The sequence below is a fragment of the Ursus americanus genome, chromosome 16, assembly GCF_024610735.1.
Source record: "Ursus americanus isolate L20-20 chromosome 16, mUrsAme1.1.p, whole genome shotgun sequence".
Lineage (NCBI taxonomy): Eukaryota > Metazoa > Chordata > Mammalia > Carnivora > Ursidae > Ursus > Ursus americanus.
Genome location: NC_142142.1, coordinates 55,457,449 through 55,484,105, shown reverse-complemented (window position 1 = coordinate 55,484,105; position 26,657 = coordinate 55,457,449). Strand labels below are relative to the sequence as shown.

General features: G+C 40.7%; 2 protein-coding genes across 4 annotated transcripts in view; both read left to right on the top strand.

The window, feature by feature from the left end:
* Positions 1 to 7: 7 nt before the first annotated feature.
* On the top strand, positions 8 to 26,657 carry SDHD (succinate dehydrogenase complex subunit D). 3 transcript variants are annotated; one of them, XR_015727015.1, is made up of 5 exons: positions 8 to 163; positions 3,027 to 3,143; positions 4,571 to 4,715; positions 9,376 to 11,308; positions 16,402 to 26,657. XR_015727015.1 is itself a non-coding variant. In XM_045797780.2 (4 exons), the coding sequence occupies exons 1-4, from the start codon at positions 112 to 114 to the stop codon at positions 9,539 to 9,541; spliced, it is 480 nt and encodes a 159-aa protein (XP_045653736.1). In that variant the 5' UTR covers positions 8 to 111; the 3' UTR covers positions 9,542 to 26,657. The 3 variants fall into 3 exon arrangements, 2 of the variants coding, with proteins under 2 accessions (XP_045653736.1, XP_045653737.1); XM_045797780.2 differs by having other exon boundaries at positions 9,376 to 26,657; XM_045797781.2 differs by lacking the exon at positions 4,571 to 4,715 and having other exon boundaries at positions 9,376 to 26,657.
* The window catches only part of BCO2 (beta-carotene oxygenase 2), a 106,150-nt gene continuing 90,707 nt past the window's right edge, over positions 11,215 to 26,657 (top strand). Inside the window, exon 1 of the mRNA XM_045797778.2 lies at positions 11,215 to 11,308. The gene's annotated coding sequence lies outside the window, so the exon portion shown is untranslated. The remainder of the gene's footprint in view (positions 11,309 to 26,657) is intronic.

The window sequence follows — 26,657 nt, the reverse complement described above, 5'->3', positions numbered from 1 at the left end:
GTTTACCAGGCCTTTTCCTGCTCCCTGTTTTCCTGAGTCGTTGGCGGGGGTGGGGGGTTGTCGAGTGACTGCTTCCGGGTTGCTGGGTGACCTTGAGCCTTCAGGAGAGAGATGGCGAGTCTCTGGAGGCTGAGTGCCCTGTGCGGTGCGCAAGGAGGCCGAGGTGAGGGGTCCTGGCAGCGGGAGGTTCTTAGCGCAACCTCCAGCCGGGGAAGGTAGTGCGGCAAGGATTTATTTGTCTGCGGGATGGTGAGGCCTCTTAAGCGGGGAATCCCTCCTCCGTCCGGTTGGCCGATCTGGCTCCGGTCTGCACCACAGCGATAACTACCGTTGTCTACGCGCCCAGATGTCCTCCCGAGCGCGTATCTCCCCTCCTCCGGGCTGACACGGCGTTGGGGCAATCTGAAAGAGAGCTCTTGGAAGTTAACCGTTCTGCTGAGGCTGTTCCTAAGAGTTCTTTTTTCGCCCCCTCCCATTCACTGTCCTTAGAATGCGCCCACACCGCATCGGAAAAGTGTGGGGTTAGGCTCTAAGCCCCAGTGCCGGGCCTTGCCCATTTACCCTGGTGTTGGTGGAGAGGGGGTTCTGGAAATCAGTTCGATATGCACTGGACATTTGTTTTATACCAGGCACCATAGTAGGAATGGGATACAGATGTGTATAAAACATAGTTCGTGCCCTTGAAGAGTTTTTTTAATAGGGAAAACACATGTGAACATAATTAAACATAAAGCAAAAACTCTTGTGCTGCATATAAATTGTTATGCCAGTCCAGAGGAAGAACATATTTAGCTCTGTGTTTTGGAAGAATTACCCTTAGTTTCTGAAGGAGGTATGTGGGTCTCGAGGATAAGAAAGGCCACAGGGGGAAGGGCATTACAGTTGGAACTACTGGGATGAGCAAAAGTGATGATGAAGGTATAGGAACTGTGAGGTAGGAGAGACAATAAACTAGATATGATTAGAGCGTGAAGTTCAAGGTGAGGAATGAGAGCTGAATCTGGAAAGGTGAACTGGAATCAAAGCAGGGAGGAACTTGTCTTGATAAGGAGTATGCATTTACCTGTTGTGAACAGGACCATTGAAAGATTTGACATAGAGTTGCAGTTTAGATTGGCCACTTGGGTAACACTGTGGTAGACGGCGGTCACAGGAGATGGGACCGGCTAATACACAAGGGAGATGAGATAGGACATTGTTGTAGAAGTGCAGACAAGGATTGTGAGGTCCTAACTTGGAAAGTGGTACAAGAAAGAGCAGATTGTCTCAAGAAATGTTATGGAGATACATCAATTTAGAGGTGTGGGGGGGAGTTTTATATGACTTACAGATTTTTGAGTTAAAGAGTGGCTGGGATGTCGTTAAAGTGGGGAATATGCAAATGGAAGACAAGTTTGGTTGAGAAAGTGAGTTGAAGGATGATTTTAGTTTTTGGCATGGTGGGTTTAAGGATCATGTAGGGTATCTCAGGGGAGAGGCCCAGCAGGCATTTAAACTTCTGAAACACTGGAGAGATAGCAGAGCTGCAGATATAGAATTGGGTGTCATCAGCTTGTAGGGAGTATAAGCTGAATGGACAAAATGGCCAAGGGTGGGCTTAGGACATGAAGAGAGCAATGGGCAGATGATAGAATGTTGGGAAAACATTTAAGAGTGAATGCAGCAGGAGACTGATACAGGATGTCAGAGGATCAAAGGGGGGACTAGAAGAGAGTTCATCAGTAAAGAAGAGAGGAAAGGCCCAATAAGATGAAGACTGAACAGTATTTGTTGGATGTGACCACACAGAGACCATTGGCAACTTAACAGAGCAGTCGTAGTGGGGATAAAATAAGTTTCAGAGTTGAAGAATGATAGGGAAGTGAGGAAGTGGAGGTGATTTAGACAACACTAAAGTGTTTAAGGAAGCATAGTCGGAAAGAGAAGAAAGGGAGCAGGGGAAGAGTGCGTGGCATTAGAGGACACAGGGTGAAGGGAAGGGTCACATATATTATATCAATCGGGGAAATGGCCAACAGGAAGGAAGGAGAGGTGAAAGACACAGGAGAGAAATTACTTTTTATTGAGTATTTAAGACATTATGGGAATTATGCTGAGCACATTGAGTATTTTAATTTTCAGCAGAGTATTAATGAAGTAAGTGCTACTGTTTTCACTCTACAGATGAGGACATTGAGGCTTAGAGAGCCTGTTTAACTTAATTGCTTATCACCTCACAGCTAGTAAGTGGTGGAGTTGGGTGAGCTTAGGTCTGTTTATTTTTTAACCAAGAGACAGGATCCAAAAGGGGGCAGAAAAGGATGGGTTCAAGAGTACAAGTGGAGGGGTGCCTGGGTGGCTCAGTCGTTTAAGTGTCCGACTCTTGATTTTGGCTTCGGTCGTGATCTCAGGGTTATGAGATTGAACCCCATGTTGGGCTCATGCTGGGTGTGGAGCCTCCTGCAGATTCTTTCTCTTTTGCTCCCTCTGCCCCCCACCACCCCCAAAAGAGAGTACAAGTGGAGAGGGGCACCTGGATGGCTCAGTCAGTAGAGTATGAGACTCTTGATTCGGGGTTTTGAGTTCAAGCCCCACATTCGGTGTAGAGATTACTTAAAAAAAGTACATGTGGAGAGACTGATCTCGAGAAGGAGGATGGTAATAGATGTGCTTCCCAAACTAGACTAAATTCCTTGAGGACAAAGGCTTTTGTCTCTTGCTGCAGTCTAGAGCATACTCTTACCTGTAGTGAATGTTTGTTGGATGAATAGATGAATACATGGAAAGAGGAAGGAGCTATAATTTACTTTTTAAAATAAGTAGGCGTGCAGCCCTTTACCTAGGTGGTTCATTGATTTTTTGGTCTTTGAGGGGCTACTTTAGTGTGAGCTCATAGCAACTCAGGGAAATAGATACTGTCCTCATTTTGCAGATGAGATGTTATCCCCTGTGTGGGCTTCAGTAGCTTGCTTATGGGTATTTAGAAAAGTCTGTCAGGCCTGTTAAAGGAGAAGTGTTTATGACCTCCTTAATGTCTCTTTCCTCAGCTCTGTTTCTCCGAATCCCGGTGGTCAGACCTGCTCAGGTCTCGGCATTTCTCCAGGACCAGCCTGACCCAGGATGGTGTAGAACACAGCACATTCACCTGTCACCCAACCACTATTGTATGTTTTTCTTCATTGCTCCTGTTTTTTGGGCTCTGGCCCTCTTCATTTGGGCAAATTTTCATGCCTTGGTCAGGACTTGCTGTCTGTGGAACAGAACTCTTAATGTCCAACTCTGTCAAATGAGGACCTACCTAGCCTGCACCTTCAGACAGACAATGCCAGCATGGTTGAATGATGCCATTTATACTCCTAGAGAACCTTCTCATCTAAGTCTACTTAAATTTCAGTTTTTTTCTAAAAGAAAATAGCTCTTAGGAACAGTCTGTACAATATAGTCAGTCTTATTTATTTAGCTGATGGAGAGGAGCCAGATACAAATAATTTAGAATAGTAGACAGTTTAAAAAGTCATACATATTTATAGCTGTAATCTACTTGCTTATTTTTATTTAGGTCAATATTAAAATCACATGGCATTTTTTGGGGTGAATATTATAGAAAATCTGTAGGTGAATAATGAGTTAACTCTTAATTTCCAGTTTTAAAGTCTGGAAAGATCTGTATTTTGCAGAGATAAAGACTCCTCTTGACGCTTAAGTCAACAACTTACATATAGTTGCATCTGAGTAATGAGAAATTAGGCAAGTATAGTTTTTCTGCCTTTTAGAATTATTTTATCTTTGAAAAGGTTTTGTTTCTCCATTCCTTTGCTAAGTTCAGTTAAATTTAGCAGAGTTGTTTTAATTTGGAGCATATGGACTGAAGAAAAGCCCCCGAAGTTGTAAACATAGTCTTTACTGTGTGTGTCCTTGTGCATTTTTCTGGAGACTATCTCCATTCTTCCATTAGATTCCCAAAGGGGTCTATAACCAAAAAAAGATAGAGGCTCCTGAAGAACTGTTTAAAGCCTGTTTTGTTTTTCACTTATTTAAAAGTTCTCATGTTCCATATTTGTTTTGGGCTATTTATAAGTAATGGGACAGAAGAAGGACCATGATCCTAAAAATTCGTATCAGAACTTTTTTGAATTGGCTGGTTTAATTTTGTTTTGAAAGTATTTTTATTATTACCTTACTTCTAATTCTAAAGATTAGAAGGTGTAAATAAAAGAGTAGTGTTGTAAAGGAATTCCTCCGGTGGTATTAACTTGTATTCATAAGGTATCTGTCCATTACACTACAGTTCAAGATTGGTAATTCTCCAGAGGTACTTTGTTCATCTTTTTGCCTGTCGGCAAAGCGGGTCAGTCTTCTAATCAATCTGTGTACGCACGAAGACACCTTGTGTTAAAGAACTTCAAAGAAGGGAGATAGCATCTTTCTCAAGTACCTTCTTTATCTTACTCTCTTGTATGCTCAGAGCTAAGTCTTATATGCATGCCGTTTGCCATTCTGTCAGCTGGGTTATTTTGTGGCAAATACTGAATATGAGAGATGTGTGTTTCCCCCTTTCAGCTCTTACGAATCTGGTTCCTCCTTTCTGTAGCTGGCTCTAAGGCTGCATCTCTCCACTGGACTGGTGAGAGGGTTGTCAGTGTTTTGCTCCTGGGCCTAATTCCAGCTGCTTATTTGAACCCTGGCTCTGCGATGGACTACTCCCTGGCTGCAGCTCTCACTCTCCACAGTCACTGGCAAGTACAGCAGTCCCTCAGTGTTCCATCGTCTGCGTCGTTTATTAGCTGTGAGCTTGTCTCATTACTGCATATGAGGGAGAAGTTGGTTGAGATACTCAGAACTGTAGATAACTTTAAAACGTACATAAAATATTTATATGCCCAGATTTATGTGTCCACCTACCTATTCAGTGTCTTCACTTCCATAGCTAATAGGCATTTTGAATATAGCATGTTATAAAACTGACTTCTTGATCTCCCCCAAATCTCTTCCTCTGGCACTCTTGCACATCTGAATTAATGGCATTTGCATTCTTCTGACTGTTCAGGCCCCAAACCCGGTCATCATCTTTGATTGAAGCAGTAGTGTCCTAACGGGTACTCCTGTCTGTTCCCAACACAGCAGCCCCAATCCTGTTAAAATCTTAAGTCAGGTCAAACATTCTCCTCAAAATATTTTGCAGTCTCTTAACCTCTTTCATACTAAAAGTCAGAATTCTTATGGTGGCCTACACACCCAACATAATCTAGCCCTGTTTCTTCCCTCATCTCCAACTACTCTCTTCCTCATTCTCACTGGCTTTGATAATTCTTAGACAAGCCAGGGACACCCCAGGTCTCAGGACTTTACTTTTAGTCTTGCTTCTGCCCAACACTCTCTTTTTCTAGTTACACACTTGGCTTGTCACCTTCTCAGTAAAGCCTTCTGTAACCACTTATTTACAATTGCAGTGTCCTTCCCAAGATTCCTTATTTCTCTCCTCTATTTTATTTTTCTCAGTAGTGCTTATTACCTTCTAATATACTGTATCATCTATTTATTATTCTCTATACTCCTTGTCTCCCCTCTTTAGAATGAAAGCACAGATACACAGAATCAAAAGAAACAAATCCATGGCTTAATAAATTATTACAAGGGTAACAGGTCAAGAAATAGAACTACAGAAGCTTCTTCCTTGTGTTCTACTTCAGTCGTAACTGTTCGACATCCACCCACCCAACCATTATTCTGATTTTCATAGTAATCACTTCTTTACATTTCATCACAGTTTTATCACCCACTTGTCCTTAGACACTATAGTTGTCTTGCCCTTTTTAAACAAAGAAAGAGATTTTTGACTTCTTGTTTGCTCTTTATCTTTAGTGCCTAGAGCAATACCTGACACATAGCGCTAAGTAAATATTTGTTGAATGAACGAATTTCCAGTTTGTATTTATTTTATCTAGTGTAGTTTATTAGATATTTTAAGTTAATGAACCTTCTGAAAAGTTTGTAAATAACAGTTGGGTTCTTTGAGCTGTTCATTTTATGTTGTTTTGTAAGGACAATATATTGTGGGCAAGGGAAGCATTTTTGTATTGCTAGAGCTGAAAGGACATGGGAATATCTTAACCAACCCTCTTATTTTACAGATGTGGAAACTAAACCCCAGGGAGGTTAAGTGACTTGTCAGAATGATTTTGTAGCTGGTATTAAAGGGGATTTTGCTTACCTCCTTTTCTAGGGTTCGTTGGGGAATTACCCTTTAACCAGATAGACCTTTCAAAGTAAAGATTCCAGTTGCATATGAAATATTAGATCACAAGTACAGTGAGATTTCTCTAATATGTAGTTTTTACCAGGAGATCCATCTAAATCAACGAAAAGTCAGAATAAGAGATAATTCTAAAGTAATATATTTTTTATTCTTTTTCATTTATTTTATACTCCACCAGTTTCCTTACTAATTCTCCCTTCCTTTTCTCTCTCTCTCTCACACACACACGATGATTTGAAAGAGTTTTCTGTAATTGTGCACTAATTCCTCAGCATCCAATCTCTTTTAACCCACATTAATTGGGCTTTCATCCCAACCACATAACTGAAGTCATTCTTACCAAAGTCCCCCCAAAACCTTCATTTTTCCAAATGTAGCTGTCTGTTTTCCATCCTCCTGTTACTTGAACTCTCAGCAGCATTCAACTTAATTGACCATTCCCTCCTTAAATGATTTCCCTTTGGCTTCCTAGATGCTATGCCCACCATGTTTTCCTCCGCCTCACCAGCTGTACCTTCTCAGTCTCTGATGCCTGCTCCTCCCCGTGTCTGACCTCTGAATAATAAAGCTCTGAATCCCGGGCTCAGTCTTGTTTTCTTAATTTCTCTTAATTTCCTGAGGTGAGCTCAGATCTGACCTCTTTTCCTGATCTACAGACCTGTATTTCCAGGTGTCTAACTAACATAATCCACTTGGATGTCTAATAGTCATCTCAAATTTAACATTGCCCGAAATCACTCTTTTCCCTCATATCTTTCTTAATTTTTCCTCAAAGCCGCCTTCTTTCCTATTCTTCCCTAACTCAGTTAAATCTAGTTGCTCAAGCCAAAAATCCTAGGAGTTATTCTAGATATTTCTTTTTGTCTTATCCCACATCCAGTTCATCAGCTTTCTGTTAGTTCTGTCCTCAAAACATAGCCTGCCTCAATTGTCACTTCACACCATCTCCACTGTCACCAGCCTAGGTTACGCCAGTAGTCTTGCCAAGGCACTTTATTTGCCTCCTAAGTGGTTTTCTGTTTCTGTTTTTGCCCCCCCCTTCTGCCTGCCTGCACTGTCCATTTGCCATACTATAGCCAGAGTGACCTTTTTTAAAAGCAAAATTACATTTATCTGAAGAAGATACACAAATGGCTTATAAGCACGTGAAAAAATGCTCAACATCCTTTGTTATTACAGAAATGCAAATCAGTGGGTGCCAGGATAGCTCATTCAGTTGAGTGTCTGACTCTTGATTTCGGCTCAGGTCATGATCTTGGAGTTGTGGGGTCGAGCCCTGAGTCGGGCTCTGAGCTGGGCATGGAGCCTGCATAAGAGTCTTTCCCTCCCTCCCTAAAAAACAAAAAAGCAGATTAAAACCACAATGAGATACCGCTTCACACTCACTAGGATGGCTGTCACATAACATGTGTTTCAAGGATGTCAAGAAGTTGGAGTCCTTGTTATGTCTCTGCTGGGAATGTAAGACGTCATAGCCACTTTGGAAAACAGTTTAGCAGTTCTAACAAAAAGTTAGAGTTACCATATGACTCATGATTCCACTTTTAGGTGTATACCCCTCAAAATTGAACACATACGTCCTCACACGAGAACTTGTATAGTAATATTCATAGTGTTATTTGTAATAGCCAAAAAGTGAAAACAATCCAGATGTCTGTCTGCTGCTGAATAGTTATAATAACCAAAAAGTAGAAATAATCCAAATGTCAATCAGTTGATGAATAGCTAAAGAAAATACAATATATTCTTACAAAGGAATAATGTTTGGCCACACAAAAGGATGAAGTACTGATACATGCCACAACATGGGTGAACTTTGAAGATGTGAAATGAAAGAAACTTGACAAAAAAGGCCACATATTGTATGATTTCTATAAAATACACAGAGCAGGCAAGTCCATAGAGAGAAAACTAGTTTGGGCTAATGGATATGGTGTTTCTTTTTGGAGTGATGAAATGTTCTGGAATTAAATAGTGATGATGTTGCACACTTCATAAAAATACTGAAAGCCACTTTAGTATACATTTCCAGAGGGTTAATTTTGGGGGCATCTGGGTGGCTCAGTCGGAGGAGCGTGCGACTCTTGTTGATCTCAGGGTTGTGAATTTGAGCCCCATATTGGGTGTAGAGATTACTTTAAAAAAAAAGGGGTTAATTCTCTGGCGTGTGAATTACATCTCAATAAAGCTGTTACTAAAAATAAAATTAGGTCACTACTTACTTAGATTACTGCCTACTTAAAAATATCTATGGTTTCCCATTACATTTCAAATGAAATTAAAAAAAAATTTTTTAAAGACTTTTATTTTTAAGTAATACCTACATCCAGTTGGGACTCAAACTTAAAATCCTGGGATCAAGAGTCACGCACTCTACCGACTAAACCAGCCAGGTGCTCCTGAAATTCAATCTTGGGACCATCAAGGCCCCGTGTGATCTGCCCTTCCCTTATGATGTCCACGTTCTGCAGCCACGCTGATCTTTTTGCTGTTCCTCAAAGATGCCAAGGTCATTGTCACCTTGGTTTGGAATGTTCTTCTCTTTCAGGTCATCCTTTCTAAAATACTTCCTCATAGCACATATTTAGTTTCTTTTTTCCTTCACTAGAATCTCTTCCATAGGGCAGGGATGCTGTCTTATTTGCTGTTCTTTCAACATCTTTAACAGGTTCTGGTACATAATACCTGCTTCATATTTTTTTTTTTAATTAACGAAAAACTCTGTAGAGCATTTGTTTTAAAGTTTATTTATTTTTTCAGTGATTTCTTCACCCAGTTGGGGGCTCAAACTCATGACCCTGAGCTCAAGAGTCACATGCTCCATTGACTGACTGAGCCAGCCAGGTGTACCCCTTGAGCGTTTGTTTTAGTTAAAGAAAAAGACCCTCAACCCCCAAGATTTTGTAAATAGAGTGGTAATTAACTACTGTCTTTGATAGAAATAATTCTGGAAAATTGAATCTAAAGAATAGAGATGTCTTTATTATATTATTAGGAAACTCTTGGTTCCTTCATTTTGGTTTATGATTCCTGTTACCATGAGTTGTATTTTGAACCTGGTAATTCTTTTTTTTGCAGTCAGGTTAGCCATATAGCCTTCTGACTTGTGATTTTTCTTTTGTACTGTATTTTTTTTTTAGGGGCCTTGGACAAGTGGTTACTGACTATGTTCGAGGGGATGCTTTGCAGAAAGCTACCAAGGCAGGCGTTTTGGCACTGTCGGCTTTAACCTTTGCTGGGCTTTGTTACTTCAACTATCATGATGTGGGCATCTGCAAAGCTGTTGCCATGCTGTGGAAGCTCTGACCTTTTTGACTTAATACCTTGAGAATTGATTGTACACCTCTTTGCCTCTGCTCTGTCATGCCATTCAGCTCACAATAAGGAGGAGATAACAGATGAGTCCACTGGTGAGACAAACCTCTTCTAATCACCTGGTTATTTTTAGAATTTAGTCTTTGAGGAAAAGGTTTGAGAGGAATTATATTCAAGAAATTTGGAGACTGGGTTCCTTGTTCTAGTGAGTTTATGGGGTTGTCTCCCAGCTTCTGCAAGACTCATAACTAACCATTATGTATGAGCTTTTGCCTGTTAGCTTATCAAATTCTTAAAGGGAATTCAGCTTTATTACTATCAATACCTGATCAAATTTCTATATTTGTCCTGGGAATGATGGAGAAAGGGAAAGCCTGTTAATTCATAAGTAAAGACTTCGCAGAAAATTAGTGTTTAATTTTTGAAAATTTCCCTCTCTGTTCAGTCGATACCAGTTACTGATGCTTACATGTCCTAGGGAAACTTTAAAATTAGGAAATACTGATATTTTACATTATTAATTTCTAAATCCTGGGAAGAGGAGCCTGAAGAGTTTCTGAGAATAGAGAAGTTCCATGTAGGGAAGAGGTCCCCTTATAGATGTATCAAAGTATTGTAGGTTCTAAACTGAGACTTAATCCTCAAATGTGTTTATTTTACTTGTCCTAAAATATAAAACTGTAAGTAATAAATTGATATTTTCCCACTGTAGGAATCTCTAATGTGATAACGTATTCTATGAAAATAAAGGTTTTTTTTTAAATAAAATTCTATATAATAAAAATGTATTCTACTCTTTTATGTATTAACTGTCCCTAGTTTTATTCAGTAGAACTTGGTGTCTGTTGCATATACTCCAATAAAACAGGACTATTTCTTTCTAGGGCTTAGCAGTTAGGTAAATTACAAAGTACTGTAATACAAAAAAGACTTACATATAATAGGCAAAAATATACTGAGTATGAGTAGTTTGGTATGAGAAGAGTATAAAGATTAAATACATTTGACCCTTGAACAACACTGTTGCTCTGGTCCACTTATATGTGGGGTTTTTTTGTTGTTTTTTTTTTTTTTTATAAATACAGTACTCTAAATGTATTTTTTTCTTTGTGATTTTCTTAGTATTTTTCTCTAGCTTACTTTATTATCAGAATATAATATATAGGGGCGCCTGGGTGGCTCAGTCGTTAAGCGTCTGCCTTCAGCTCAGGGCGTGATCCCGGTGTTCTGGGATCGAGCCCCACGTCAGGCTCCTCCACTGGAAGCCTGCTTCTTCCTCTCCCACTCCCCCTGCTTGTGTTCCCTCTCTCACTGGCTGTCTCTATCTCTGTCAAATAAATAAATAAAATCTTTAAAAAAAAAAGAATATAATATATAAATCATATAACATAAAAAGTGTATGTTACTGTATGTTATCAGTAAGGCCTTCCATCACTAGTAGGCTATTAGTAGTTCAGTTTTTGGAGAGTCACAGATTTTTGATGTGTGAGGTGTTGGTCCCCCCTAACCCCCACATTGTTTAAGGGTCAACTGTAGTAGGAATTAGAATGAAGTCCAGATTATGATGTTTTGTAAATGCCAGCCTTTGGAATTTAAATTACATTCTGTATGCAGTTAGTTTGGTCTGAGGGGTGAGTGTAAGGCATGCTGATTTGTTTCTCCTAGCAACATAGAGGAACTGGGACTTGGAGTGTTTCCCTCACTGAAGACCTTACTGGGCAGCTGAGGCAAACTGTTGAAGGGGAGCTGGCTAGGAGGGTAAGTGTGTTCATGAATGTCTGTACTAGGGGTTAAAGATAAGCTCCCCTTAATGTGCTTATGGCTTTGTAGGAGGATTCGGATGTATATTATGTGTTCAGAAAGAGGTGATTAATTTGGTTTTGGCCTGGTTAATGGTTTCAAAAGGGAGTGATGCCTGAATAGCAGTGGTTCACCAAAGAGTGGTGGTGGTGGGTGAGTCTGCCTTGGCAGGGAGAAATATAATAACATATAAATAATAAAATTACTAGTAAGATAGTAATAAAACTGGCACTGTTTAAAATTGCTGGCTCATGACGAGGATAAAAAGCAGACTGACCTTTAGTCGATTTTATTATTGGCTTAAAATTCTCTATAGAAAATGATCCCCCGGGGCGCCTGGGTGGCGCAGTCGTTAAGCGTCTGCCTTCGGCTCAGGGCGTGATCCCGGCGTTCTGGGATCGAGTCCCACATCGGGCTCCTCGGCTGGGAGCCTGCTTCTTCCTCTCCCTCTCCCCTGCTGTGTTCCCTCTCTCACTGGCTGTCTCTCTGTCACATAAATAAATAAAATCTTAAAAAAAAAGAAAAAGAAAAAAAAGAAAATGATCCCCCTTCGTGTCATTTCTCTTTTCCCCTCCCCTGTCCCCAGGACACCACTGTTGTAAAGTGGAGTTTTCCATATAGTTGAAATGGGGAGGACAGGAACTGGGTAGTATGTGGGTCCTGTAGTTATCACCAGCACCATCGGACCACAGTTGCATCTGGAAAGGTGTCTAATGCTAGTAAGCGTCATTAGATGGTGACTGAGAAGTTAAGAGTGGAGGCTGGTTGGGACCTGCCTTTCCCAGGTCCCAGTTGGTTTTGTAATTAGGATGGTGCTGAGCCATCACTGTGGGAAATCATTGGGTTGCTGTGAGCTGCTGAGGCAGCAGGGAAAATGAGGCAGGGGCTAACAATAGGTTTCTGAGGCTAAGCGAGGCTTGATTAGAACTGCACTTTAGAGAGAATTTAGATATGAGAAAGGTTGATAAACTAGAGGCAGAAGGATGTGAAGGAGGATAGAGGAGGAAAGGGTCTCCTGCACTCTAGTGGCAGCAGAAAGTAAGACCCAATTTTAAAGGCGTTGTAGAAATGAAAAACATTCCTTTATCTGACAGGTACTAAGTACCTCATGTAATTGGCACTGTGACAGGTACTGTGGGTAGAGATAAGTCCTCTGCTCTTAGAAGGAACTCATAGTTTCATTGGGACAACAGCTCCGTTATATACTGTGTATCGCAGTACACTGGTAAGTGCAGTAATAGTTCAGCACATCGCAGTGATCTAACAAAAGGCGAAGTTAGAATTTGCTTGCAAGTTTTCTTGACCTGGTATCTGAAAAGATAAAGGAGCTGACAGGTGGCCAAGGAAGCAGATGGCGGCACATCATTTGGTATGATTGCATACGGGCGGGGGGGAATACGGATTGTAGAGGACCTTCTGTACCATGATGAGTAACTGAAACTCTTGATGGCAATGGGGAGTCACTGAAGATTGTTAATTATGCAAATGATATGGCCATGTTTATTTTAAATAGGTTATGCTGACAGCTGTGTAAAGTGTGCATTTGAGGGAGGTAAGCATGGAAATGTTAGATTATTTCAGTGATGCAGAAAAGACAATGAAATGCAGTGTAGCCAGAATGAAGAAGAAAACAAATTTAAGAGATATTTAGAATTTAGAATCATTAAGAGCGATACTGGGGTGTGACAGATCAAGAGAGGAGGGAGTGTATGTTCAATTACTTTGTCATAAATAGGTGGATGGGAAGAGGTCATTAATTTTTGGAGGAAAATTAGATATGACAGTGGACGGATGGGTCACCAAAGCTTTGAATTTATGAGATATCCAGGAAGAGATAGAATTTATAGAATTTCTATTTTTGGCAATATGACAGACTAAATTAGAAATTATTTTGCTGCAGTGCATCTAAGAATGTTAAACCAAGAGCACCTTTTGAAACATGAGTCATCTTGCTCAACGAAATGCTTTCAAGCCAGAACATAATTTGCATGCAAAAGGAAGTAAATCATTTGCCCTGGGGTCATTTGCTGATCTCAGGTGGCCTAGAGCTCTAGATTGAAGAAGGCAACAGAGAGGCTAGGAGCAAAGCTCTGGGCTCATGTTGGAGTTTGATTGGAGACTCCCTAAAACCGGGAACCATGAAGAATTTTACCCTCAAAGGAGGGTGAATTAGAAAAATCATTTTACCTCCAAAAGCAAGGGAGAGGAGAAACTTGTCTGACTTACCTTGGTTCTGATTGGAGGAAAGAACATCTCTTCTGAGAGTTAAGGGCCAGTTCTTATGCCAGTTTGTGGCCTGAGTTCATACTACCTGCATGTTTAAAAAGACTACATGCTGCTGATTTAACTTTTGCCTGGATTGATGGTGCCCCAGATGCCTGGTAGAAAGTAAACAAATTTTCGCTGGAGGAAGGTTTCTCCAACACAAGCCTCAAAAATTCCCACAAAGTTCTAATGAATGTGAACTTCCAGCAAAAAACCATCATGCATACAGGAAACACCCTGAACAGGGCTTGTCAGCACAGATCAAACAGAAACCTACCCACGAAGAATTCAGATCCTGGCAGAATTTTCAGACACAGAGTATAAACAAAATGAGATAGAAGTTTAAGTACAAGTCAGTTGTCAGATCAGGAGTGAGAACATTTTTGGAGAAGGTGACACTACACCTGGTGTTCTCGATCCACAGAATCTTGGGAAGTAGACATCTACTTAGGAAAGTTGTCTGTTCCTCTGGAGTCTTTATGGATGGGTGTCAGGTCCATCCCCAGTGGGTCTGGATATTACATGACCTTGGGCAGCATGTATCCATGGCTGTGGGCCTGGAGCTTGAGAACTTTGTGTGAGGTTAAAAGTACCTGAAACGGTCACTTGCAGTATGGCTCCAAGCCTGACTTTTATTGGTATCTCTTCTAATAAATCTAGTGTCCTAGTCGTATATCATGCTGGTGGGGGGGCTTGCACAAAATCTCTGATGATATGCCTTTCAGAAAAACAGCTTTTATGTTGGGCATACAGACTATGTGTATGAGATTCATTTTTTTTTTTTTTAATGTAACAGTTACAAGATACCATGGGTGGAATCTGTTAGAGGATGAGTCAAGCCCAGCCTCATGGGGTCTTTCTATAAAACTTCACATGAGAGTTTATGGAGATTTTTTAAAAATGTAAATTACAGTGTCATTAGGCCTTGGCATAAAACTTAGAACTGAGGAAAGTTTCAGTCTAAGCAGAAAAGTTAAAAACTATTATTTAAAAAGTACTTAAAGGGTTGGGGCGCCTGGGTGGCTCAGTCAGTTAAGCATCTGCCTTCGGCTTGGGTCATGATCCTGGGGTCCTGGGATTGAGCCCCGTAGCAGGCTTCCTGCTCAGTGGGGTATCTGCTTCTCCCTCTGCCTCACTGCCCACCCCCACCCCCCAAACCCCCACTCATGCTTGCACTCACTCGCTCTCTCCCTCTCTCTAATAAATAGAATCTTCAAAAAAAAGAATAGAAGTGAGGTAAGACTGATTCAAGAGAGTGACAGTGGCACAAAAACTGCAAGATCCATCTTATTCTTTATACTAATATGTCTTCATGTATATATGGTTACACATATGCAAATACACAAATGGGTAATAGATTTAAAGCTTTTGCCTTTAGCTTTAAAATGTAATTAATCGTAGCATGTTAGGCAACTACATGTATCTTATTGAATTTTCTACGTTAGTAAACTGTAGAAATTCCTTTGATAAACAGACAAAACATATCCATTTGTTTTCAAATTTATATATTCTTTTTTTGCATCTACTATATCTACTATAGTTTTGATCATATATATTATATATATGTTAGTTACATATATTAGTTACTTAAGTTAGATTAATCTTTAACCACAGCAATGAGTTTCTATTTCCTTACAGACAGAAAACCAGAAGGTAGGTGACTAAGAGCTGATGTACAGAGCACCTCAGAAAGCACTAACATCACCCAAGGGCATAGGGACATTCTATTAAACATGTTCATCAATAGTCAGTCTATAATGTATAAAAGTAGTTAAAGGTATATTAAAACTGTAATTGGTAACCAATGTTTTGTATTCTCTATCTTACTTAGAAATTGTCCAGGTGCCCAAGGATGATTCACTAGCTAAAGAATAGGAGGGGAAAAAGAAGAAATGCATGGTAAATTGTCCCAAATAAGACAGTAGAAATTAAATCCAGAGATAGTACTGATCGCTCGGAGGATAACTGGGTTAAACTCATTGGTTAAAATAGAGAGATTCTTAGATGAGCTAACACAAAAATCTAGCTATCTGTTGCATAAGAGATAAACCTAAAATATAAGAATAAAGAAAGGATGAAATAAAGAGACAGAAAAATACAGTACAATACAAACCAAAAGAAAGCTGGTCTATCTATATTTATATCATTTGAGGTAGACTTTAAAGCTAAAAGCATTGGTTTTTTTGTTTGTTTCTTGAAGATTTTATTTGTTTATCTGAGAGAGCGAGCGAGCACAAGCAGGGGGAATGGCAGGCAGAGGGAGAGGGGAAGCAGGCACCCACTGAGCAGAGAGCCCAGTGCAGGAGCTGGATCCCAGGACCCTGAGATCATGACCTGAGCCAAAGGCAGATGCTTAACTGACTGAGCCACCCAGGCGCCCCCTCCAAAAGCATTGTTAAAGAGGGTCATTACATGATAAAATATAAAAAATTCACTAATATGTTTTAACGATCCTGAATGTGTATGTACCTGCTAATCACAGCCTCAAAATTTCTAAAACAAAAATTGACAGAATTCTACAAGAAAGCATGGAAGATTTCAAGTGTCTTACAGAGATGAATAGATCAATTAGACAAAAGTTAATAATGACATAGAAGATTTAAACAATATAATTAATAAGCTTGATTTAATAGACACATGTAGAACTTTGAACCCAACAATTGGGGAATACACATTCTTTTCAAGAAGACACATGACCATGTGTAGACTACAAAAAAGCCTTAGTAAATATGAAAGAATGGATATCATACAGACCACCTTTTCTTTTCTTTTTTTTTTTAAACTAGGCTCCAACATGGGCTTGAACTCATGACTTTAAGATCCAGACCTGAGCTGATATCAAGAATTGGACACTTAGGGGCGCCTGGGTGGCACAGCGGTTAAGCGTCTGCCTTCGGCTCAGGGCGTGATCCCGGCGTTATGGGATCGAGCCCCACATCAGGCTCCTCTGCTGTGAGCCTGCTTCTTCCTCTCCCACTCCCCCTGCTTGTGTTCCCTCTCTCGCTGGCTGTCTCTATCTCTGTCAAATAAATAAAATCTTTAAAAAAAAAAAAAAAGAATTGGACGCTTAACTAACTGAGCAACCCAGGCACCCCCAAATCACCTTTTCTGACCATTATGCATTAAAATCAGAATTTCATAACGAAAAAGATATCCAAAACAATCCCCAGTATGATGTATTTGTAAAGTAAGGGAGATACCTTAAAGTACTTCATAGGTCAAAGAATGAGTTATAGTGGAAATTAGATAATAATAGATATCATACAGTTTAAAAAATATATATATAGCATGGGGCACCTGGGTGGCGCAGTCGTTAAGCATCTGCCTTCAGCTCAGGGCATGATCCTGGCCTTCCGGGATCGAGCCCCACATCAGACTCCTCCGCTGGAGGCCTTCTTCTTCCTCTCCCACTCCCCCTGCTTGTGTTCTCTCTTGCTGGCTGTCTCTGTCAAATAAATAAATAAAAATCTTTAAAAAAAAATTTATATATAGCAAAACTAGTTTCTTGCAGTCGGAGACCTCCTTAGATGTTGTTCATAGCCTTATAACAGAAGGAAGGAAAGATTTAAAATCAGTGAGCTAGGTGTCCATCCAACTTAAACAACAGTGCATATGACGAAGGGGAGGATTTTTTTTTTTTAAGATTTTATTTATTTATTTGGGAGAGAGAGCGCAAGTGGGGGAAGGAACAGAGGGAGAGGGACAAGCAGGCTCTGCACCGAGCACAGACCCTCACTCGGGGCTTGATCCCAGGACCCTGAGGTCATGATCTGAGCTGAAATCGAGAGTCAGAGGCTTAATCAACTGAGCCACCCAGGAGCCCCAGAAGGGGAGGATTTGACAAAAGGCTTACATCTCAATTGCAGATCCTAGTTTCAGCTACATCACAGCAAATATGATCTATTTAACAGATCAAAGAAATGACAAGGCATGTAGATCTTTTACCGTGCCTTAATGGTTTGGATTGTTTTGTGGGCTAACACAGCTCATTAAAGAAGTGTCTATAGCTCAGTGAAGATGATATAGTCGTCATGTGGCTGGATATAATCTAACACTTAAGCAATGTGATTTAAAGGAATAATTTTAGTAGAATATTATTTGTAGTTTAAGTCTTCCTCCCAAAGTACAAACATCATAAAATCATTTAACCTTAAAGTTATGATGTGTAAGTTAAGATGTATTTCTACATTTAATTAAAAACAGTGCAGTGGTTATTATAGTTTGATTCCAGTTTTGCTTGGAAAATCGTGTGTGTGTTTGCTGTACTATTTTCAGTGATTACATTATACATTTTTATGATGTTTGGTTTTTGGTAATGAACATCTATTCCAATCAGAAAAATAGATAAAAAAAAATAAAACAACACTGCATACGTAGTGTGTGTTTTATCATTCTGCTGGGGTTGGCCTCTTCCTGCTCTGCATTCTTTGATGAAATTAGCTGGGTAGTCTTCAGGAGTGAGTAGACATAGTCTGGGGATCTCACATTTTGTTTTCAGACCAAAGAGTGTTGTAATCTAGATGCTTCATCCTCGTTCTCCAGAATATGCGTTCACTTACTCAGTTAACATTTGAGCACTGGGGATGGACATGGAAACAAGTAGGTTGATACTCTATGAAATTTTAAATGATGATGTAATGGAGGGGAAAAAATGTGTTGTGTAACCACAACTGAGAGAATGAGGCCAACACACAAAAAAGTCTTCTGAAAACATTAGTTACATGAATATTTTGTTTTGCTCTGAGCATGCTATGGATTGGTCAGTGCAGATGTAAGCCCGAGTTTGGGGGTAGAGATGGAGGGGAACGAAATTGTTCTGCAAAACAGAATAAGAATTTGAAGTTCCTAGAACTAATTCAGGAAGGAATTTGGGAAAGAGGAGAGATCAGAGGGATAGATGAGAAAAGATGTGGCAAGATGGAGTGAGGCTGGGATCTGGGGGACCATGAGAGTATAGCAGCCAGTAAAAAAAATTCCTGATTGAGGACTGACCCAAAAATGGACAAGGGTGTCCATGTATAATTTGAAGATTTTTTTTTTTGCATTTTCACAAGGTAACTCGTTCTTTTGTCTATCACAGCTTTTCAGTAATATCTACTATGTCTAGCAAGAGTGTTGAGAGTTTTATTTTAGAAATTGTATCAGGAGTAAATTTCTGTCGGGATCAAAGCAATATCCTTATTTCAGAGCACATGTTAGATGCCTAGATGATCCACAAACTGTACCGTGTACCAATTCACTGGAGGAAGAAGTGACCATGAGAATGTATGCCTCCGAGGAATTTGCAGAAACCTTTGGGGACTTGGAGTTTCCACATTGCTTATAATATTGTTCAAGAAAACCTGGGCTACACTATGCAAACCCCCTGTCCATTCAGGCTTAGCCTTGTGCATTGAGTTTTTCCATCGCTTACAAGGTGTGATTTGAATTAGCTCCTAGACCTAACCTACCTGGGCTTTGTCTTCTCTCCTGTCTGACCTAAAAACCTCACCTACAACTTGATTTACTCTTCTAGTCTAGAGAGAATATGTGAGACATTATTTCAGCAAAATTCTACCTACTTTACAGGATTGTTAGGAAGATTATAAAAGATGTTAAAATACTTAGAACATTTAAAAATGCTGTACCAGCATAATCTTTCATTACTATGTTACTGTTTTTATTTTTTAAAAAGATTAATGTATTTATTTTGGTGTGGGGGCAAAGTGAGAGGGAGAGAGAGAATCTCAAGCAGACTCCCCACTGAGCGCAGAGCCTGAGGTTGGGCTGGATCCCAGGACCCTGAGATCATGACCGGCCGCTTAACTGGCTGAGCCACCCAGGTACCCTGTTACTGTTTTTATTTCTAATAATGATAGTAAACATCAAATGTTACCTATAATTATATACTAGGTACACTGCTACTTTTCTCACTTAATACTCATGGCATTTCTGTGTATCTGTAAGAGTGAGGAGGTGTTATTTTCATCCCTGTTTTAGAGATGATGCAAATACCCAGAGCCAGGAATTAAACATAGAGCCACCTGACTCCGAAACTATCCTTTTAATGGGTTAAACATCATTTTAATGGAGAGGCTTACAGATTAACTAAGTGTTGTCTTAGAAAACAAATCAGTAGGGGCGCCTGGGTGGCACAGCGGTTAAGCGTCTGCCTTCGGCTCAGGGCGTGATCCTGGCGTTACGGGATCGAGCCCCACGTCAGGCTCCTCCACTATGAGTCTGCTTCTTCCTCTCCCACTCCCCCTGCTTGTGTTCCCTCTCTCGCTGGCTGTCTCTATCTCTGTCAAATAAATAAATAAAATCTTAAAAAAAAAAAAAAAGAAATTAAAAAAAAAAAAAAAGAAAACAAATCAGTAAGAAATCAAAACAACTCTATAGAAAAATGAACAAGAGTAATAGCCAGACCCATGGCTTTTAAGTCTATGGACATAGCAACATCTTTACTTATAATAATACTTACAATAATTAAAACGTCACTTAGATACCATAGTACTTACGCGATTACCAAAGATGAGAAAGCTTAATAACACGATGGAGGAAGTGTCAGTGAAGCAGGCAGAAAAGCAGGCAATGTGAAAACATGAGTTTGCTGAGGACCCCAAGAGAAAGCAGAGTTGGAGTCCTTCATATCCTGTCTGGTTCTGCTCAACATACATGTAAATATTCACAGAAAAAGGAGAGTTCCTGCACCCCAGGGGCTCATAATCTGGTGGGGTACAGGAACCCTTTTCACTTATCAATAGGTAAGTGAAAGTTTGTGATACAAACTGTAAAGGGCCATAAAATGAGTAAGTTCACAAGTAAATCCAAGGAGAAAGAACAGAAACAGGGAGTCACACAGTGTTTCATTTTCCCACACAGCGTTTTTAAGTTTTAGTGTGAGAAGGAACCGGCTAAAAGCAAAGCTCCCAGGCCAGCCCATTGAAAGATGCCCTAATAGTTGTAGTGAAAGTGAAGCTTCTGGTGAGAGGTGTAGGGTTGCAAGGTGTGTGAGCGATCAGAGGCTAAAGTAAAAACGTTATCATATTTTCGCATCGCCTGCCCCAAACTGCCTTCCCCATCGTCTCTGTCAGCTGGCTCCCTCCACCTCTTGTCTTGTCCACCGGCCTCCAGAACCGTGTGCACACGTAGCTGCCACCAGTGTCTTTTCATCTTTTTGTTTTTTACTTTTCCTAACTTATTTAATTGACTAGAGAGTTTTATAGTCCATTTTGATTTAATTTGGTTATACAGGGTTCTTTTATTCATTCTCAGAAAGCACCTGCTTCTCATTTCAATAGCTCTTTTTCCTTCTTCTGGAAAAATAAATAGGCACTTTTACAGATGGGACTTCAGTCTCGGCATTATGGCTGTGCAACTGCTCTCTTGGAGACCCCTCAGAAGGATGCGAAAGCAAAAGTTCAGTTCACACTTACTACAGTTAGAAATGCTTTATTCACCCAGCTGGATTGTGACACTGTGAAGGGCGGGGGTCAGGTCTCAGCTGCCTGTGTATCCCCACCCCTGACCCGAACACAGTGCCTCGCCCGTGCTGAGTGATCAGGAAGGGACTTGTGGCTTCCGAGCCTGTGTCGTCTGCATCAGCAAGTGAGCACGTGCACCTGTGTGTGGGAGGAGGTGCAGACCCGAGGCGGGGTGCGGCCAGTGCGGGATCCGCAGATGCTCCACAGAACTGTGACCTTGTACATCAGTGTTTTTGGCACTGCCAGCTGCTTCTGACACGAAAACTAGACATTAAAACAAAGCAGCTAGACATCATGGCCAAAGAATGCAGAAAAGTGAGATGGTGTGTGCTCAGCTCTTAAGTTATAAAAACGACTGAGTGAAACTACGGGGAGGTCAATGCCCTTGAAAGAAGAGTTGCGTTATAAGTAACAGGCCTGCCATGCCACGCAGGGCCACAGGGGGAGGCCCCAGTGTTAGGAGACAGAAAGGAGCAAGGGAAGATATAGGCCATGGCCCTTATTCTGCTTTCTAAGGAAAGGCAAGGCCCAGAAAGGCCAGGAAGGGCACACAGTTGAGGATTGGATAGTATGAGGAAATCCGACAGGCTTTGGGGCATAGGGCCATTCCTGCTTGCCTGGTGTCTGGCCCTCGGTTGATTTAGGGCAGGGGAAGTCCTGGCTTTGTGTGTGAGAGCTCGACACAGGACGTGGTTGGGGGCATGGGCTTGGATTGGTTGGTTTCCATAGGAAAGGGGGGCCCATCAGAAAGTTGTTCACTGTCTTAGGAATTAGCTGGTCCTAAAGGGCAGACTCCCCCCAGCCAGCAAGGCTCCCCGAAGATGCCAAGACATCATAAAACAGAAAATTTTAAAAATAGAGTTAGTACATAAGGCTCAAGAGCTTGAAAGAAATGTTATGGCAAAGAAGTGTATGAAAGAGAAATTTTAACCTGTACGCATTCACACAGTACCACTTCAAGTATTGGGTAAAATCCGTATATGAACTTGGAAAGCATGGTCCTCTTCACTACATTTTAGTCTTGTTCGTGCGTATGTCTCCATGTGTTTCCGGGTTCCTTTATTTCTCTAAATAAGTTTTATCATTTTTGTCTGAGTAGCTTTTATTACCTAAATTAGATTATTCCCACTATGTTCCTTCTTACTGTTATAAATGGGATTTTTCAAAATTATGTTTTCTTACTCATATAACTCATTTATTGAAATGAAGTTAGTATTTTTGCAGATGTATGTAATGTTTTGGAGTTTCACAGAATTTGTGATCTCTAATAGATCTTTACTTTTAAAAACTGTTGCTGGGGCACCTGGGTGGCACAGCGGTTAAGCGTCTGCCTTCGGCTCAGGGCTTGATCCCGGCGTTATGGGATCGAGCCCCACATCAGGCTCCTCCACTGGGAGCCTGCTTCTTCCTCTCCCACTCCCCCTGCTTGTGTTTCCTCCCTCTCTTGCTGGCTGTCTCTATCTCTGTAGAATAAATAAATAAAATCTTAAAAAAAAAAACTGTTGCTATAAAAATTTAAAACAAAGCAAAACAGAACAAAAAAGAAAACAAAGAAGGGGCGCCTGGGTGGCTCAGTTTGTTAAGCATCTGCCTCCCGCTCAGGTCATGATCTCTGGGGCCTGGGCTGGAGTTCTGCCTCAGGCTCCCTGCTCAGCTGGGGGTCTGCTTCTCCCTCTGCCTGCCTCTCCCCTTGCTTGTGCTCTCTCTCTCTGACAAAGAAATGGGTAAAATCTTAAAAAAAACAAAAACAAACATATGCAAGTACCTGTCACCCATCTTCCACAATTATCAAAATTTTGCTCATCTTTTTTCTTCTGTTTTTCTACTTCTGTACATTCACATCTTCTTCAATTCCACTTAAAATGCCCATCCATTTTCTACAATTTTTTTCTGTCTCCAGCAAAAAATTATTCAGGTGTGTTTGAAGCTTCTGAATCTCTGGAATACTTTTTCCTTTCTCTTATTTTATTGTTTCCTTTTGTTTCGTTTTGTTTTCTAGTAGTCTCCTTGCTGGCTTTTTTTCTCTGTTCTCAACTTTGAACAGAGTGATACCTATTTAGATTTAGATTTTTTTTTAGTGCTTGTTACCAGGCAGAGTGCGTGGGGATTTCCTGTGGTTCTGATTTCTGTCCAATGGCATGATGGTTGAACTCTCCCTTAAAATGTGTTATCTGGAGGGCAGACCGGTAAGCACATGTCCGGGCCTCATTTCCAATTCCTAGCAGTTGTGCCTTTGTGTGCTTCTGCCCTGCGACGTTCCATCTCTGTCTTATTGCTGTGGCCTGGTTGTCTGTGTGTCTCAGCTAATCAAAGACAGAGCACTTGTGACTTTTTAAAAATATGCTGTCCTAGTAAGATTTTCCCTGCTTCCTCCCCTAACTTCAAATCACACCAGGGCTATACTCAAGGACTAGTTTCCCCAAACTTTCTGCCCAGTTGTTTGTTGTTGTTGTTCTTGTTTGAGATTCGTGTGACTTAAAGGCAAAGAAAACAAAACAAAACAAAAAATAGTTACAGGTATGGTTTTTTTCTTTTTGGGTTGGAGGAGGAGCGACTTTTAGGGGAGGGAGACTGGACCAGAAGCAAGAACACTGCTCCTTCTAGTGGGAAGAAAGGGATTTTGTTGCTAAAGGATGTCAGGATTAGCTTATCCAAATCTTTCCTGGCCTATCTCAGTATTTTACCAGTACCAAGTTGTTGTTGTTGTTTTTTTAATACCAAATTTTTTTTTTTTTTAAAGAGGGGAAGTGTGAATGGGGTAGAGGGGCAGAGAGAGAGGGAGAGAGAGAATCTTAAGCAGGCTCCATGCCCAGCTCAGAGCGTGACGGGGCTCAGTCTCACAACCCTGTGATCATGACCTGAGCCGAAATCAAGAGTTGGACGCTTGTCTGACTGAGCCTCTCAGGTGCCCCTAATACCATATACATAAAAGGAAATCAGGATGCTGTGAATAAAGAAGTGGTACTTTCTATTAGCCATCAATTGTCCTGCTTCAGGTCTGAATATTCTTCCCCTAAAGCAGATGGATATGACTGCTGGCTGACGCTGAGTTAATGTGCCTCCTGAACCATGACTCAACTGTGTTGGTGGCCCCGCCGGGCTTGTGGCTAGGGCACCTTCTCCCCACCCACAAACTATGACTATCACTGGCTCCTCTCCCTTAAGGCTGTGATAACAGAATTAGGGGTTTATTTATCATTGGAATATTTCTTCCTATGACTTAGCGGCCTGGGGACTTTGAGAATTTTTTTTTTTTTAGCTTCTTTGTTTTAAGTAGTAAGTTAAGGAAATCAAAATATTTCTTGGCCAGATCAGGGTCTGACAACTACAGATTATCGCCCCCTCAGTGTACATTTTAACCCAAACATACTCAACATGGCACCTAAACACAATCAGTATGATCTTTTTTTTTTCTAGGCTAAAATGAGCCTGACAGTATTCTCTGGAAAATTTTCATTGACTGACCCATATTTTTGTTTTTTCTCATCCCTACCCCCAAGATAAGAGAAACACAAACAAAAATTTTCAAACAATCTCCTTTAGAGACATTGCCCAGTTTTTTATTAGGTGTAGAACCTGAGTTTCTAAGTTGGTGAACACATGCTACGGAGATAGTAAGCTTTAGTTGTTGGGTCCCTTTCTCTCTGTTCACTTCAGTTCATTTTTATATTTTGATCACTTAAAATGCTTTAGAACCCCATTTCTCATACTTTATATCTCTTAAAATGTTATCTAAAACATTAACTTTCATGACATTAATCTACCTTTTTTAAAAAAATGATTTATTTATTTTTATTTGAAAGAGAAAGAATGAGGCGGGCAGAGAGAGAGGAAAGGAAGAGAATCCCAAGATTCGATCCCACCACCCCAAGATCAACTCTGAAACCGAGTTGGACGCTCAAACCACTGAGCCACCCAAGTGCCCCAACGTTTACCTTGCTTTTATACGTGTGCATCTTCCCTTGCTTCGCAGTGTCTGCTTTCATGCTTCCATTGCACCTAGGTGGGTACATTTGTCTGTTGTAGCTTAATGACACAATGCTTATTCATAATCGTAATTCTTTGTTCATGTAGTACCTTACGCTTTGCAAAGAGATTTCTCATACATCCTTATTATTCATTTACTCATACATTTAAAAATATTTAAATGTTTACTACGTACCAGGCACGGTGCTGGGCCCTGGGAATATAAAGATGAAAAAGACACAGTTCCTGATCTCCAGGAGCTTATAAGCTCAGTGAGGAGGCACATAAGACAATAGCAGGATACGATACTCAAAAGTAAACTTCCTATAATGGTTTGATTTTTATTGATTTTTTATTATTTGATTTTTAAAAGATTTTATTTATTTATTTGATAGAGACCGTGTGAAGGAGAGCACGAGCAGAGGTGGGGAGGGGGCAGGGGCAGGGGCAGAGGGAGAGGGAGGAGCAGACTCCCCGCTGAGCAGGGAGTCCAGCACGGCACTCCATCCCAGAACTCCGGGATCATGACCTGAGCCGAAGGCAGACGCTTAACCAACTAAGCCACCCAGGTGCCCCTGGTTTGGTTTTTAAATAGATTTTTTTTTTTTTAACTTGGAAGTGAATTATATTGCCCAGTGAATTTTACCAGTTTTATTGTGTCTGTGGGTGCACACATGTATGTGAATGGATACAAACTGAATAAATTGACATTTTGGTTTATAAATTAGTGTGTGAAGAGCATAGCCAGAACTTAATCTCTACTGGATAACTGGGCAAATGTAAGGATCTGATCTTTGAACTTGAAGCCCATTCCACAACCCCTGCTAATCCCACCAAGGCTCAGACAAACAGAGGAGCCCAGTCCCCTCAGTCAACTGTCCCCTCTTCATTTTTGAACTGTGGTCAATAATGCCAGAGAAGGAAAGGATTCCTGTAAAAGGTGAAACTTTTTTCTGCTTTGCTGGCATTCATGTTGTAACTTACACATAAGGAATTAAGCTTTTCCCCTGTTGCTTTGTAAACTTGGCATCGTTCAAAGTGGAAATGGATTCTGATGGCGTAAGTTGTTTCCTGGGTGATAAACATCTTAAATAGAGAAGTGAGTCAGCAGAGCCCATGAAATTTAAGAACCAAGATGGGTCACAGGGCCAGTGGAGCTGCTTAATCCGAGTAAAACTTTCTCTTCAGGTCATTTCCTGTGAAACTGAGTGGAAATCCCCACACCCCTTGCTCAACTTAGCACCTGCAAGTCAAGGCAGTAGTCCTCTGGCATTCACATCGCCGCTTCGAGTTGGAGAATTACAGTACTTACCCATTTTAGTTTGAATTTTTCCTCTATATACTTTAAGAAAGTGTGAATTGTTAGGAATATTATAATATCCAATGACAAGGGAAGATGATTAAGAAAAGGACTCAGAGGGGCGCCTGGGTGGCTCAGTTGGTTAAGCGTCTGCCTTTGGCTCAAGTCATGATCCCAGGACCCTGGGCAAGCCCCACATTGGACTCCCTGCTCAGCGGGAAGCCTGCTTCTGCCACTCCGCCTGCTTGTGCTCTCTCTCTGTCAAATAAATAAATAAAATCCTAAAAAAAAAAAAAAAAAAGAAGAAGAAAAA